This window comes from Centroberyx gerrardi, chromosome 14 (assembly GCF_048128805.1).
Source record: "Centroberyx gerrardi isolate f3 chromosome 14, fCenGer3.hap1.cur.20231027, whole genome shotgun sequence".
NCBI lineage: Eukaryota > Metazoa > Chordata > Actinopteri > Beryciformes > Berycidae > Centroberyx > Centroberyx gerrardi.
Window position 1 is genome coordinate 7,109,559 of NC_136010.1, and position 12,997 is coordinate 7,122,555.

Consider the following 12,997-nt stretch of genomic DNA (forward strand, 5'->3'; position numbering starts at 1 on the left):
GGAGGGGCTGAAGAGGGGAGGAACAGTAGAAATATGACAATTTTAATTTGATGGATTATCTACTTCTTAAATGCTGGTTATAAGACAGTTTTAAAAAGACTTTTGATTTGACAAGCTTAAGAATACTGCATCCCTTATTGCAGTTGCTTGCTGTGTCACTTACTGTTGCTAAAATTTAAGCCGTATTCGGACAGACAGAGAGATGAAACGTTGTGTTGTGCTTCTCTAAAACTGCTCTGTTTAACTGCTCTATGTAGTTTATAAAAACCTCATGAGGAGACATATGGCAATTCACAGGATCTGATGTGCACAAAAAAAAGAAGAAAAAAAAAGAGAAAGTTTTTTGAGGAGTTTTTGTTGTTGTTGTCCAAGATTGCTCCTTTGGTGTCTTTTGAAAACCTCATGAAGAGTTTGCCTGTGCGAAAACACTTTCATCACTCAAAATTATAATACTTTGCACTGGGGGTTTTGGAGACAAGGGAGTTAGAATAATGTGTCTTTTGAAGTTCTAAACAATCCATTAAATGAAAGGCAGTGAAAAACCAAAAGTGTTATTCAGCGGAGCAGTTATGGAAAACCTTGGACATGAAAACGCATAAATGTAGGCTGGCCAGACAGGGAGGGACTCAGTTATCAGGGTCGTGTTTGCTGATGCCAGGTTGAAGCTGCATGACAGTTACGTAACTATTTGTTACTTTGGCCTAATAGACAGATTACTGTTCAACCATAGATTGGTGTTTAAACAAGTCTCTGTTAATTACGTCTTTTGAGCCTTGAGTATATGATGTCTTGCATAAACCATAGACTGTACTGTCGACTTTCCTTGAACAACAGAAAAACATTCTGGGACAAACAGTTGTATTCTTTTCTGTTTTAACGAGCTTGTTTGTGTAAACCTGCTCTCAGATGAATAAGATGTACACAGAGCTTATCATAGGCATCTGGAAAAACACAGACACTTATGCAATTGGATTGATAAATTGGAAAATCCTTTACAAAAAAGAACACAATGCACATCTTTTGATCAGACAGCTCAATCAAGGTTACCTGGGGTGACAAGCTAACCTAGTTTGCAGTAATAAGCCCTTTAGTTACAACTGTTCTTTGGAGCTGGGAGGAAAAATCTTTCAACATTGATATGTGCGACCTGTATGTATAATTCAACAGAAAAACAACTAATAATTATCTCAGGCAAGCAGGAAATTGACAGTTCATCTACTGTAACTTCTGCTGTTGTGTAAAGCAGACCTCATATACAGCTACAACTACAACTTGAGGTTTTGTGCAAATGGAATGAAGGAATTACATCAAAGCGGCTTCACTTACAAAGCTGTAAAATAGGTAAATAAGCAAACTAATATACTCACCCGTAATGTTTGCCGTAGTGACAGAGAAAACATGTCTAGGATAGCTGATGGCTGCAAAGGGAGAAAACTTTTCAAGGTGCAAAGGGTGAAAGTGAAATCGATACTGGATGGGAGCCAAGGACATGCGCACCACGTTTCACTGATAAAACCGACTATTATTAGCTGTAGTAAATCATTTGTTTCATCTCACACTTTTCAACGTTCTTATCAGTCCTTTGGAAAGGCAATCATATCTGATCAATCATAGCTCCTCATTTAGAAGAGCTAGGAAGCTTCCTTTGTGCCAATGTGGGCCACTGTACAGTGAATGTGGAATGAATTAAAAAATAATACAAATCCAACTATATAAATCATGGTCTGTTGATCTATGGATACCGTTTTTGTCACCCATCACTGCACATATAATTTACAAACAAATTTAGTATATTATACAACTATATTCAGTATATTCTATTAAAGCTTTGTTCCCAAATCTTGAATAGAACATTTTGAAGGGTTTCATCCCAAAATGCTATGTATCCATTTAGGGCAAAAAATGGCTACTACAAATCAAAAATACAGGTGATTGTATCCTTAAAGACATATCTGTTTTGTAAGAAAACATCTTCAGATGACTCATAGCTTTGTTAATAATGCATAATGTGCTTTAGAGTAGGCATCACATTTTGCAAATAGTGGATATCTCATTTTGGAATGAAAGTCTTCAGTTCAATCGATGCATAATCAGAAAACAGAATTCATAAAACACTATACACTACACTTATCGGTGTGTTAATATGCAATGTTAATATGTACAAGATCAAGTCATTGCATTCTTTAAAAACAATGTGTTACTTTCAGTAGATGTGTGAGCGTAGTTTGGGACAAACACACATTTTGTCAGACTTTTTATGTGCTGCTATTAACACATTAGCACATTTTGTCCCAAACTACACTCACTGACATGTTGAAAAACTGGTTATTAACAGTGTACAATAACTTTTATATCTCAATCTCAGATGTATGTTGAAAATGAGCACATGATTTTGAAGGGTGTGTGTATGACAACTTGATTTCTGATGTCTCAATTTCAGAGTCACTGCCCAGAGTCCGTCATCCAAAGTGCTGCTGGTGCTGGTCCGTCTGAAAGTTATGGTCTGGACAAACTTTCTGCACCAGCCTATAGTCAGTGCCGGTGAATGCGATGAAGATGCATATAACTTTGAAGGGTTTGGCACAGATCCAGGCCGCCTGGGACTGGGTGTTCTCGGAGTAGCAGGTCTGCCCCGGGTCGTACATGCAGGGCTTAGTCTTCTTGGACCGGTTGGTTCTCTGGTACTCGACCCGGCAGTTGAGTTCTGTCACCATCATCATCTCCTGCTGCTGCTGCTGCTTCTGCTGGTCGGGGGAGGCGGAGCTGGTGGACTGAGGTGGGTTCTGGAACTGGAACTCCGGAACTGGAACCGGAACCGGGTTCTCGGCGTGAGCGCTCTGAGGCTCCAGAACCTCCCACCCCACGGCTTTGGAGGGCGGGACGATGCTGACGGATATGTTCCCCAGGCGGGACGAGTTGTGGCGGAAATAGACGCTGAACGTCCCGTTGATGTGATCGACGATCTTCCCCGTCACCAGGAGGCTGAACTTCACCGTCTTCACGTTGAAGTAGAAGTCGCCCCAGCCGAGGATCTTCTTGGCCTTCGAGGGCGTTTTCGCGGGAGGTTTGGGTTTGGGAGGAGGAAGGGAGCGGTACATGTACTGATCCAGGGCTTGGGAGAAGTTCTGGGGCCGGCCGTACGGGCCGAGGGAGCCGTAAGCGGGAGATTTGGGTTTGGTGGAGATGATCTGTAAGTCTTTGGAGAGATGTTTGACCTTCAGCGCAGCTCCAGTAGCTTCTTCTCCTCTTCCTCCTTCCTCCATCGCTACTTCATAGGGAGGAGAGCGAGGAACTGGGTTGAAGGGAGGGAGGTCCTGGTAGTCCAAGGGCTTGGCTGTTTCTTGGACCTGCAGAGAGAGCATGACATGAATGAAGGACAGATTACATTTTTTGTAGCCTATTATTTTATACGTACATTTTATATTTGCCTTATTTGAAGTGTGGAATAGAAGGGAGATGTATTATGTTTAAGTGAAATAGTGCCTCTTTTTTGTCAAAGTCCATCTTAGTTTGGATGTCTAGTACATGTTGTATATCTGTATTATCTTTTAAGATTTTGTCTTTTTTGTGATACAATAGTTTCTTTTTTCTCTGTTCTGTTTCATGCAAACAGTGTCTTATAAGCATGGCATTTCTGACAGACGTCATTCAAATAGCAGTCAACAATAATTCTTAAATTGTAAGAATTTTGCAGGGAGTACCAAATTTGTGTAGGTTTGCCATATCAGGATAATTCAGATAGTGTCTGGTAAGGTTTCAGTGACATAAAAGTAAACTAACTTTACTTTCAAATAACATCCCTAGCACCTTGTTCCATGTAGCAAACCCCATTCACCATAAAAGTTACTTGGAAATACTACACGGCAAAATCGTCAGTGTTAATTTAACTCTGAGAGCATAAAAATCAACACTAGGTCAGTGTTTATATAAATCCACATCGATCAGAGTTAATTTAACACTTTTAGACAGTTTTGAACACCACATTAACACAATATATCAGCTCAATGAACGGATGAACAACTCTCCAATCAGCACCTGTCAACTCCAAATAAATATCACAGGAAAATTAGCTGTGTACAGTATTCAGCAGAAAGTGACAGGAAAGATGAGAGAGAAAGTTCCCCAGGACCACCAGGACGACCGCACATGAAGGACAGTTTTACTGTAGCAACGTGACAAGATAACAGTCAATCGATTAAAATAATTATGTCTCGGTGTTTCTGGTCCTTGGAATGAGAAGGACTTGGAATTGACTGTGATCAATAGGTCAGCTCCTTCAGGCAAGGACTAAGGATGAACACACACACTTACTGTGGGACTAATGAGGAATACGCACACACACACACACACACACACACACACACACACACACGCACGCACACACGCGCAATCACATTCATATTCCTGCTTTTTTTCCCATCTCACAATGTTGAACTCTGAACAAATTGCCTACTAAATATAACTAAGTGTCAATTATGTGCGTAAGTGTATCTCAAAAGGAAATGTGGAGAAACAAATTACTAATTAGACTGTAGCAAATATAGTGAATATGGCGACTGGGTGCTCTATAAAAATGGACATTAGTCGGAGTAGTAGTAGTGGTAGCATTAGCAGTAGTTCTAGTAACAGTAGTAGTATTAGTACTTGTAGTACTTTGCAGAATACATCAGTAACATACAGAAAGATACAGTTATAATTTGTCTCGACTGTTCTCCTTGGTTAAGAAATAGCACAGCATAAAATAAATTCAGGAAAGAAGTGGGAGTGTGAGACTGAAGTATATATTTGGAGAGATGAAGCAGCTTATTATAAGCCAGATAGCCACCTGCTGCTGTAGCCATTAAAGGCATCAATCTTAATAAGTCCAGTCATTAGTGAAGGCGTTTAAGTGACTCTTCTATCAGTCTGATATTTCTGAGAGTCACAGCGCAGTCGGTGTCAAGGCAGTGACGTGTTCAAATACAACAACGCACACACACACACACACACACACACACACACACACACACACAGAAGTAATCAACAAATACTGATTGCACAAAATATTTGGGACTCCTGACTGAGCAGGTGAATCCAGGTGAAAGCTTTTACTTTTTCCTATTAAAACCACATCACTTTTAAAGTGGATTTGTAGGTACAGGGTGGGAGTGAAGTTAAAGTTTTTTGTTGTTGTTTTTTTTTGGTTATTTTCACCTTTTTATTAGATAGTACAATGTAGAAAGAGACAGGAAAGACTGGAAGAGAGAGAGGGGGATGCCATGCGACAAAGGTCCCAGGCTGGATTTGAACACAGAATTTTGCATTTACAGACCACTGAGCCACCAGGACGACTCCAAAGTTTTTAAGCCTTTAGAGAATTAAAACATGGGTTATGCAAAGATGATGTTTTGCAGATTCATTGTTTAGGACTTGATTTCTAGCTCTATTACTGTAATGCGGCGGAGGGAGAGAGAGGTGTTGGGTAAATCTCCTCCAGATTTTTGGGTAAACATCTCTGAGGAAATCATTATTTCTTGCCAACAAGTGGGATCATATCACCCACCCCACCCACCCCGCCCACCCCCTGCACCCCCTCCGCCCCCCCTCTCCACCCCCCTCCATGCCACTCTCTGCCTCCTCCTGTAACCAGCAAGGTGAGCTCCAGCTGTGCCTATTGTTATGAGCCTAAATCTCCAGCGCTGTGCTGTTCTCACCTGCTCTAATTGGAGCCCACTGTGTGACAGCCGTGTCAGTGGCTCCGTGTCAAGATGCCAGCACACTGACTGCAACTGAGCAACAGCGGTAGAGCGAATTCAAGCACACCACCTGTGCAAAACCACCTGCAGAGGCAAAACTGAGAACCGTAATTGTGTTTTTAAGGACACAGAGTACATCGCCGCCGTTGGGTGAAAAGACTCTACCTCAAAAATGTCATTTTTTCCCCAAGACTTAACAAAGAAACAGCCTTTTTTAGACTGAGGACTATGCCTCTCTTTGAAATGAATTCTGAAAGGGTTTCCAAAGTCTCAGGGTCATAAAACTTTCTCAAACCAAAAAGGGCTGTGTAATATTTCAGTTCAAGTAATAAAACCCCAAATCATCATAACAGGAGCTATGAGGTTTTCACCTGACAACTGCGATATTAAGTTGGAGCTCTTGTAGTGTGCGGCTCTTGCAGCACGGTCAAAATGAATAAAGTAAAATTAAACACAGAAGATTAAAGGAGATTAAATAATGGCTACAATAATGGCTGAAAGAGAGATTGGAGTGAATGGAACGGTCATTTCTAGAAAATCATTGCTTTAAGTTCACCATCCAATACTACGATCCAGTCTGTGAAGACGTTATACCATCTCAAGTTTAATTATCCTTTAAAAAGTACCATAATTTGTATTAATTTTGAGCTATAAATCATTTGTAATGTGTCACTTTGTTCAAGTGGTAGATAGATATCTCATTTTGGAACAAAACCTCAAATGGTTTAAAATAGATTGTTGGTAATAATCCCCTTTTAGGTGATAACAGTTGAATTGGCTGAGGAACCAGTAACCTTTGGGTAACTCGTCCCCACACAGCCATGATTCTGTGCTATCAGCCTCATCTTCATCATCAAACCTCCTCAGTTTAAACACAGAAGGAGTATTATCACTGATCTGCACCTGTAGCCTGTGGCAAGACTTAAGATGATTGTTTTAGATTATGTGTGGGAGTCTATGGAGTTTATACATCATGTTTTTTCTTCTTCTCAGTTTGCAGAGTGGTTTAGAGCAACAAATCAACACATGGACCAGGTTTAGATCTCTCTCTCTCTCTCTCTCTCTCTCTCTCTCTCTCTCTCTCTCTCTCTCTCTCTCTCTCTCTCACCACCAAATGCATTTAAGAGAGAGACACCAAACACTTGAGACTGAAAAACATCACTGCTTTCTGTGATTATGCAACAAACCTGCAATATGATGAACAGTGACAGACCTTGGGGCGGCATTTGAGGGGGAATTCATTGACAGATTAAAATGATGTCTTGTTATTCCTCTACTTAACTGTACAACGTAAGTAAAGCTGGAGGACGACAACACTCCGCCTCGCCGCAATGCTACCCCCTTTTGTTAATTACGAGCAAAAACAAGCACAGGGATCTAAGCAGAGATCTTACCGTTGTCGGCAGCAGCCACAGACAGGTGATGGCAAAGTTCAAACACAGCGCCCTCATCTTGCAGCAGCAGCGATTCTCCATCCAGAGTGACAAATTGTCTTTTTTTTTTATAGGCTGTCTGCCTGTTTAAAGTGGGATTTACTGAGACAAAGCCGAGTCAGAAAACAACCCACTTCAAAAGTAGGAAACACATTCCGCGCAGTGAAAGGCACGACTCAAAAAAAAAGAAGCCCCAAAAGATCTGGTGGGAATATCGGGAGTGGATCCTCAACTCACTGCTGCTTCTTTCTTTCTCTCTCTCTCTCTCTCTCTCTCTCTCTCTCTCTCTCTCTCTCTCTCTCTCTCTCTCTCTCTCTCTCTCTCTCTATACAGCCCCCCCTCCACACACACACTCACTCACACACACACACACACACACACTGGCTTGCCTTTGAAATATCATGGTAACACGAAAAAAAAAGAAAAGAAAACAGAAACAGCCCCGGGAAAATCATGCTCAGTAAGAATTAATCAAGGGAAAATAATTCGAATAATTCGTGGTAATTGGTAACGTTTGGAATAGACAAGACAGGGCGCGCGTTACACACACACACACACACACACACACACACACACACACACACACACACACACACGCACGCACGCGCACACGCACGCACCAGTCTGAGGGATAAAGAAGCCCATGATATGCCTGCTGGTAATACACTGTGCTCTGCCTCCCTGCTCATTTTCACCACCTGGCCGGCCCTTATTATGACTCGTCAACCCGGAAAAAGGCGCTCTCAGGCGGGCACAGTTTGACAGCCCTCCCCGCTGTCCCCATACTTTAGCCACAGGGATGCTGACAAAATGACAAGCGCTCTCCCCGGGAAATGCAAAAATCACTGACAAGCCTGGTAGATTTTCTGCCGCCTTCTTAGCCTATCAGGGAAATTTCCAGCTGACAAATCACACTCCTCTTTCTAATCAACCGGACAAGTTGTCTTGTGCAAACTATTAGAAAGGAGCATTATCATAAGAGCCGGAGATGTGCATACAGACCTTATGAGCTACAGGTTTTGATAGAGCAGGTTGGAGGAACACACATACAGGCAGACCTAAGCAGTTTTACCGATCCTGGGTTTTTATTTTTATCATGTATTTGTTCCCTGTGCCTCTGTTTTATGCTTATTGTCTACAGTGACATTATCTAATAACAATACGAAAAAGAACTATAGTAATCCTATAATACATTTTAGATGGGTATTCTACTATACAAATATTGTATTGTAAATATTGTATTGTATAGGAATTTTATAGCAGCATTAAAGTGATAACATATGAGATTAACACATAATATAGGGTACAACTTGCTACTGAGCACCACAGACAGTAGAAGTACCTATAAATATATTATATGAATATTGTAGTGATCAACAAGGTCTTAAAATGTTGGCCATGTGGGCTACCAAGCCATGCAGGGACCTTATGACAAACCACTGTGGAAAATGTTTTTTTCAGCAGCTGTGCGCATGAATTGCACCAGCCTAATTAACCAATGGGACGCCTGCAGTTTCTAGAGGAGTTCAGTGCCATCTATCGGAAGCTTATAGCAGCCTTAGGGGATTTTTTTTCTCTTTGAAACACATCTCGCACGGTTAAAAGTTCATTTGTTACCATTTCTGAGCGGATGTAGGCGATAGCTGCAAGATGCATCATGATTTTAAACTGTAGGCTATATTTACATCGTGGTAGTTTTGTCTGCAGTTTTGTTGAGAGTCCATCGACTCCAATTAAGACGTGAATCCCCAAAAACCACAGAAAGTTGGTGTGCTGGACTTGGAATGGACACTGCCATACATGAAGTAAGTTTCTATTTTTATTTCAGCAGCTATAGCCTTAATAGGCCTACTAGATGTGTCATGAATGAGATTGAGTCTGAGGCTGCAGGCCTTTGCAGACTCAGGCAACACGATGTAGGCCAGAATAATGGAAACACCTAACAATAGCCTACCTGAATATCAAGCGAGTAAGGAGTTGGGCCACCTGTTGCCTTCAGAACTGCTTCCATCCTCATTGGAAATGTGCCATACAAGTCCTGAACTGTGTGCAGTGGGATACTGGTCCTTTCTTTAAGTAGGAAAGCCTCCAGTTCTTGGGAGGAGGGATGGAGGAGGAGGAAATCTATATAGTACTCTGCACTCCAGTACTTTCCATAAAGGTCCAGTGATTTCATTTGATCTGGTGATTGTGAAGGCCATGGTGTTCAATAAACCACTTTTGAATTAGTGTGTATTGAGATATGGGAACATCATGCAGGAACAGTGTTTGCACCATACATCCTGTCAAATGGACCAATCATCAGACCTAATGACTCACACAAGATCTAGATCCACCACCATGTTTAACAGTTGAAGGCGTCCTTTGGCTTCCTTCACCCCCTTCTCATGCAGGAAAAAACATGAAGCATGACTCAGTAGATTATATTACTTTTTCCCATTGCCCAGAGGTCCAGGTTTTGTATGCATTATGGTGCGTTGGCCTTGGATATGCCATAAAAAAAACAGATAGTTGTGAAGCTCATGACTTGGCCTACACGTTTTTGAAACTGCCACAGAGGCGTTGACGCTCTCCTGTGTTAGTAGGCTATTTGAGGCTGCTGTTTCGTCCGTCTAGCCTGTGAGCTACAACTTGAGCCCAGTGTTTTTCTTTGCTGGTCCAGTTTGTATTTGGCATATGCTGTCGTGTTTTTTTTTAATGTTATTCACTTTGCCACATTAAATGATTTTGCAGTTTTGTGTGATATAGTGAACCTTTCAGTTCAGGCACAGACTGTGTGTGTGTGTGTGTTGTTTGAAAGCACAGCTAAAATTAAGATTATCAGACCTCCCTTTTAAAGCTGACACTTACTGCTAATTAGCATTTAACTTAATATGTCTCGACTGTGGCTCCCTTTGTAGTTGGGATTTAGTTATTTCAAAGTCCCTTTTCATGTTTCCACTTCCTTATTTGTTTATTTCTTTGACAACGTATAAATTTATAATTCTGTCTATGTGTGTTGAGGGGACAGTATCCTGTTTTACCCTCCACTTTCAGGCTGCATGCCGTTGTTTACACCCAGTTTCTTGCCTCCACCCCCTCTCTCTTTTCTTACTTGAGTTAAGCTTTGGTAACTTGGCCCGGAGGCTGCAGCATTTTGTAAAAATGAGGCTGCTTACAATGTGAGCCTGATCCGAAGATTAATCTACATGCTAAGTAGATTCTCGCTGCACGGATTTCAATGGCATAATATAACGTCGGCTCATCTCAATCTCATGCATTCAGTTTTGTACTGAGAGCAGAGAGCCTGCAAAAATCAGAAACTGAACCAAAGATATTATAAACCAATGGTTCAAGAGCACTAATCCAGCCTCTAGAAACACGTCCACTAGTACGGAAGGTCTCACTCTACACAAAATACTTGGCAAATAAAGTCAACGGCTGTGTTTTAGATAGTAAGGCTATGGATCATAGGCCAACTGCCATAAAGTCACGAGGATAATTACGAGTTTGATCGTTAAACGAATCGCTAGTAGCTTCCGACATTCATATCATACTGCGCAAGTGCGAAACGGTAACGAATGCATAAACGGTGTTGTTACCAACTTAAATACACTTCTAACGCGCGGTACGTAGTCAGTAGTTTACCAAGAAACTGCATATTTCGGTAGGACATAGAAATAAAATGTTCACAACGCTCAATTATAGATGTTAGACGAAATATTTTGACATCCTAAGGTGGAACGGAGCGCGATTGTACTCTTGATCATTTTATTCTCTGTCTAAAAGAAAGGGGGTTGTAGTGCGCATGCGTACAAGCAGCCCTGTATGAAACGAAAAAGTTGCACTTCACTGAATTATGGTGTAAACATTCCGCTTTCACCTGTATCAGTTTGTTCAAGCGCTACCTAAACGCGTAAATTTACTTCAGCGAAAGGAAACGGTGAGTATTTTATAGGAAAAACGTTTTATTTCAAAAAAGCAAAGGCGTGGTCGTCATATTCCCATAATGCAAAGCGCATATGTAGCAGTTATCTTTAGCTTAAATTAAACTAAACTAAAACATTTCGATGACTTTCACTTACACATTAACTTCTATTACATGTTCCAAGAAGAAAGGAGTTATTTTGTGCTACTTTTAAAAGTTAGGCTAACTGATAAACCGTCACCGAGGCTGGTAACACGGAGAATGGGGTCGGATCCTTCCACTGCAGTTCGTCAGTACACTCTTGTTTCTCTTCAGATCGTATAAATCTTTCGCCTTTTACTAAAGATTTCCGTGGAGAGGAACATTGTGAGTTTCAACTAATTTTTTGATGCCCTGCCTAACGGCGGGGCTTCCTTCTTTGTCAAATAAAAATTAACAAGTCCATCAATACAAACCGTATGCATGATGTCATTATGCTATTGGTGAGGATTACGTCATATCGTAGACAAATTACGTAGTTTAGGATTATTGAAAATTAGTAATTTATTGGCATTGTAATGGTTGTATGTTATGTTAGGATCCACTCTATTACGATAGGGTTTTTTGTATCCCGTTTGCTAATTGTTCTCTCTTTAAAGTGGGAGAAATAAAGAGAAAAAAACAACCAACTTTAATAGATTCCTGGCATACTTTAAGAACTATTGTCATGATTTAGTAAACGTCTAAAAGAAAAACTAAAAAGACTAAATATTTAGTCTCTTTACAACCTATTAGACTATGCCCTTTCCCATGTTTTTTTCCCTTTTCCCCTCCTCCATCTTTTATCCATTTTCATCTTTGTACCCCAAAGATTCTCACTGATCTCGTGAACTACGTATAGGAAGGAACATTTTAAATAAAGGTGTTTTTGAAGGGGGAAAAAACATGTTGCTGATGTATTCTCGCGTTACAAAGCCGCGAGAGCGCGCTTCTGCTCCTGTAGTCTTCGCTGTGCATCACGGTCAGGCTTACACTCAAAACTGTTTTTATAACATTAACTGCTTGTACATGTTATTGTAAATAGTTTATATACGTATTTGTTGTTTGTTGATACTGTTCTTAAAGATGTCCCATTGTGTTCTCGTTAGCTAGCTAGCGTTAGCTTGTTTTCATGTATCAGCACCGTGGGGTGCTGCTTCGCCCCGGGATGCAGCCGTCAGAGCGGCCGTGGCTGCTCCTTTTACCGGGTCCCTGTCGATAAGGTAACATAACAACAGTGGTGTCACGTGTGCATCACGTTAGCCACGTCAATAATGTCAGGTTATCCAGTACTACACGGGAAAGTAGGAAACAGTAACACGTATAGTCTGCAACGAAAGTAAAATCTTGTTTTACCGATTTTCCATGGGCATGAAAACATAGCAGGACATTAACTAGGGCTCGTGTAAACTGAGATGCCACTCGGGATCTGTCTCACCCCAATATCAACGAGCTGCATCGTGTTGGTGTCTTAGGGATTTAACTATAAATGATTCAGTTTTGCAGTGCAATGATGAGTTCACTGATTTGTTGATTCAGCAAATGATTCCAAACATTTGAGTAACTAATGGATGCAATACTCAAAATCATGAAATAAAAACATAGGGTGACAGTCACTGACAACTTTAAAGTATCATTTTCATCACTCAAAAAAGACTGAGATACTTCTGTTTGGCACTGACTCCTCCAACACTCAAATTAGAAACATCCTTGGTTCATACTCCCATTTTATTTCTCCGCAGTGTAGAAACCTTGGTGTTTTATTTGACAGCAACCTCACTTTGAACAGCCATATCAAATCTGTCATACAGTCATGCTTTTTTCAACTTAGGAAAATTTCTAAAATTAAGCCATTTCTGTCTACCAAACATCTTGAAACGGTCATTCATGCTTTTATTTCATCG

At 40.9% G+C, this 12,997-nt stretch overlaps 1 protein-coding gene and 1 non-coding gene across 2 annotated transcripts; one reads left to right on the forward strand and one right to left on the reverse strand.

Moving 5' to 3' along the window:
* Positions 1-2,459: 2,459 nt before the first annotated feature.
* Positions 2,460-7,210, reverse strand: LOC139930464 (neurexophilin-2-like). Its single transcript, XM_071923670.2, has 2 exons — positions 7,130-7,210; positions 2,460-3,347 (listed from the first exon to the last, which is right to left on the reverse strand). Exons 1-2 carry the CDS (start codon positions 7,208-7,210, stop codon positions 2,460-2,462), a joined length of 969 nt encoding a protein of 322 aa, XP_071779771.1.
* Positions 7,211-11,370: 4,160 nt separating this feature from the next.
* Positions 11,371-11,486, forward strand: LOC139930478 (U5 spliceosomal RNA). Its single transcript, XR_011785469.2, has one exon. It is a non-coding gene; the product is annotated as a U5 spliceosomal RNA (small nuclear RNA).
* Positions 11,487-12,997: the final 1,511 nt, after the last annotated feature.

Coding starts and splice junctions, on each gene's coding strand:
- LOC139930464 (XM_071923670.2), bottom strand. CDS start 7,210: ATGGAGAATCGCTGCTGCTGCAAGATGAGGGCGCTGTGTTTGAACTTT. Junction 3,348..7,129: donor TGTGGCTGCTGCCGACAACG/GTAAGATCTCTG, acceptor CTCTCTCTGCAG/GTCCAAGAAACAGCCAAGCC.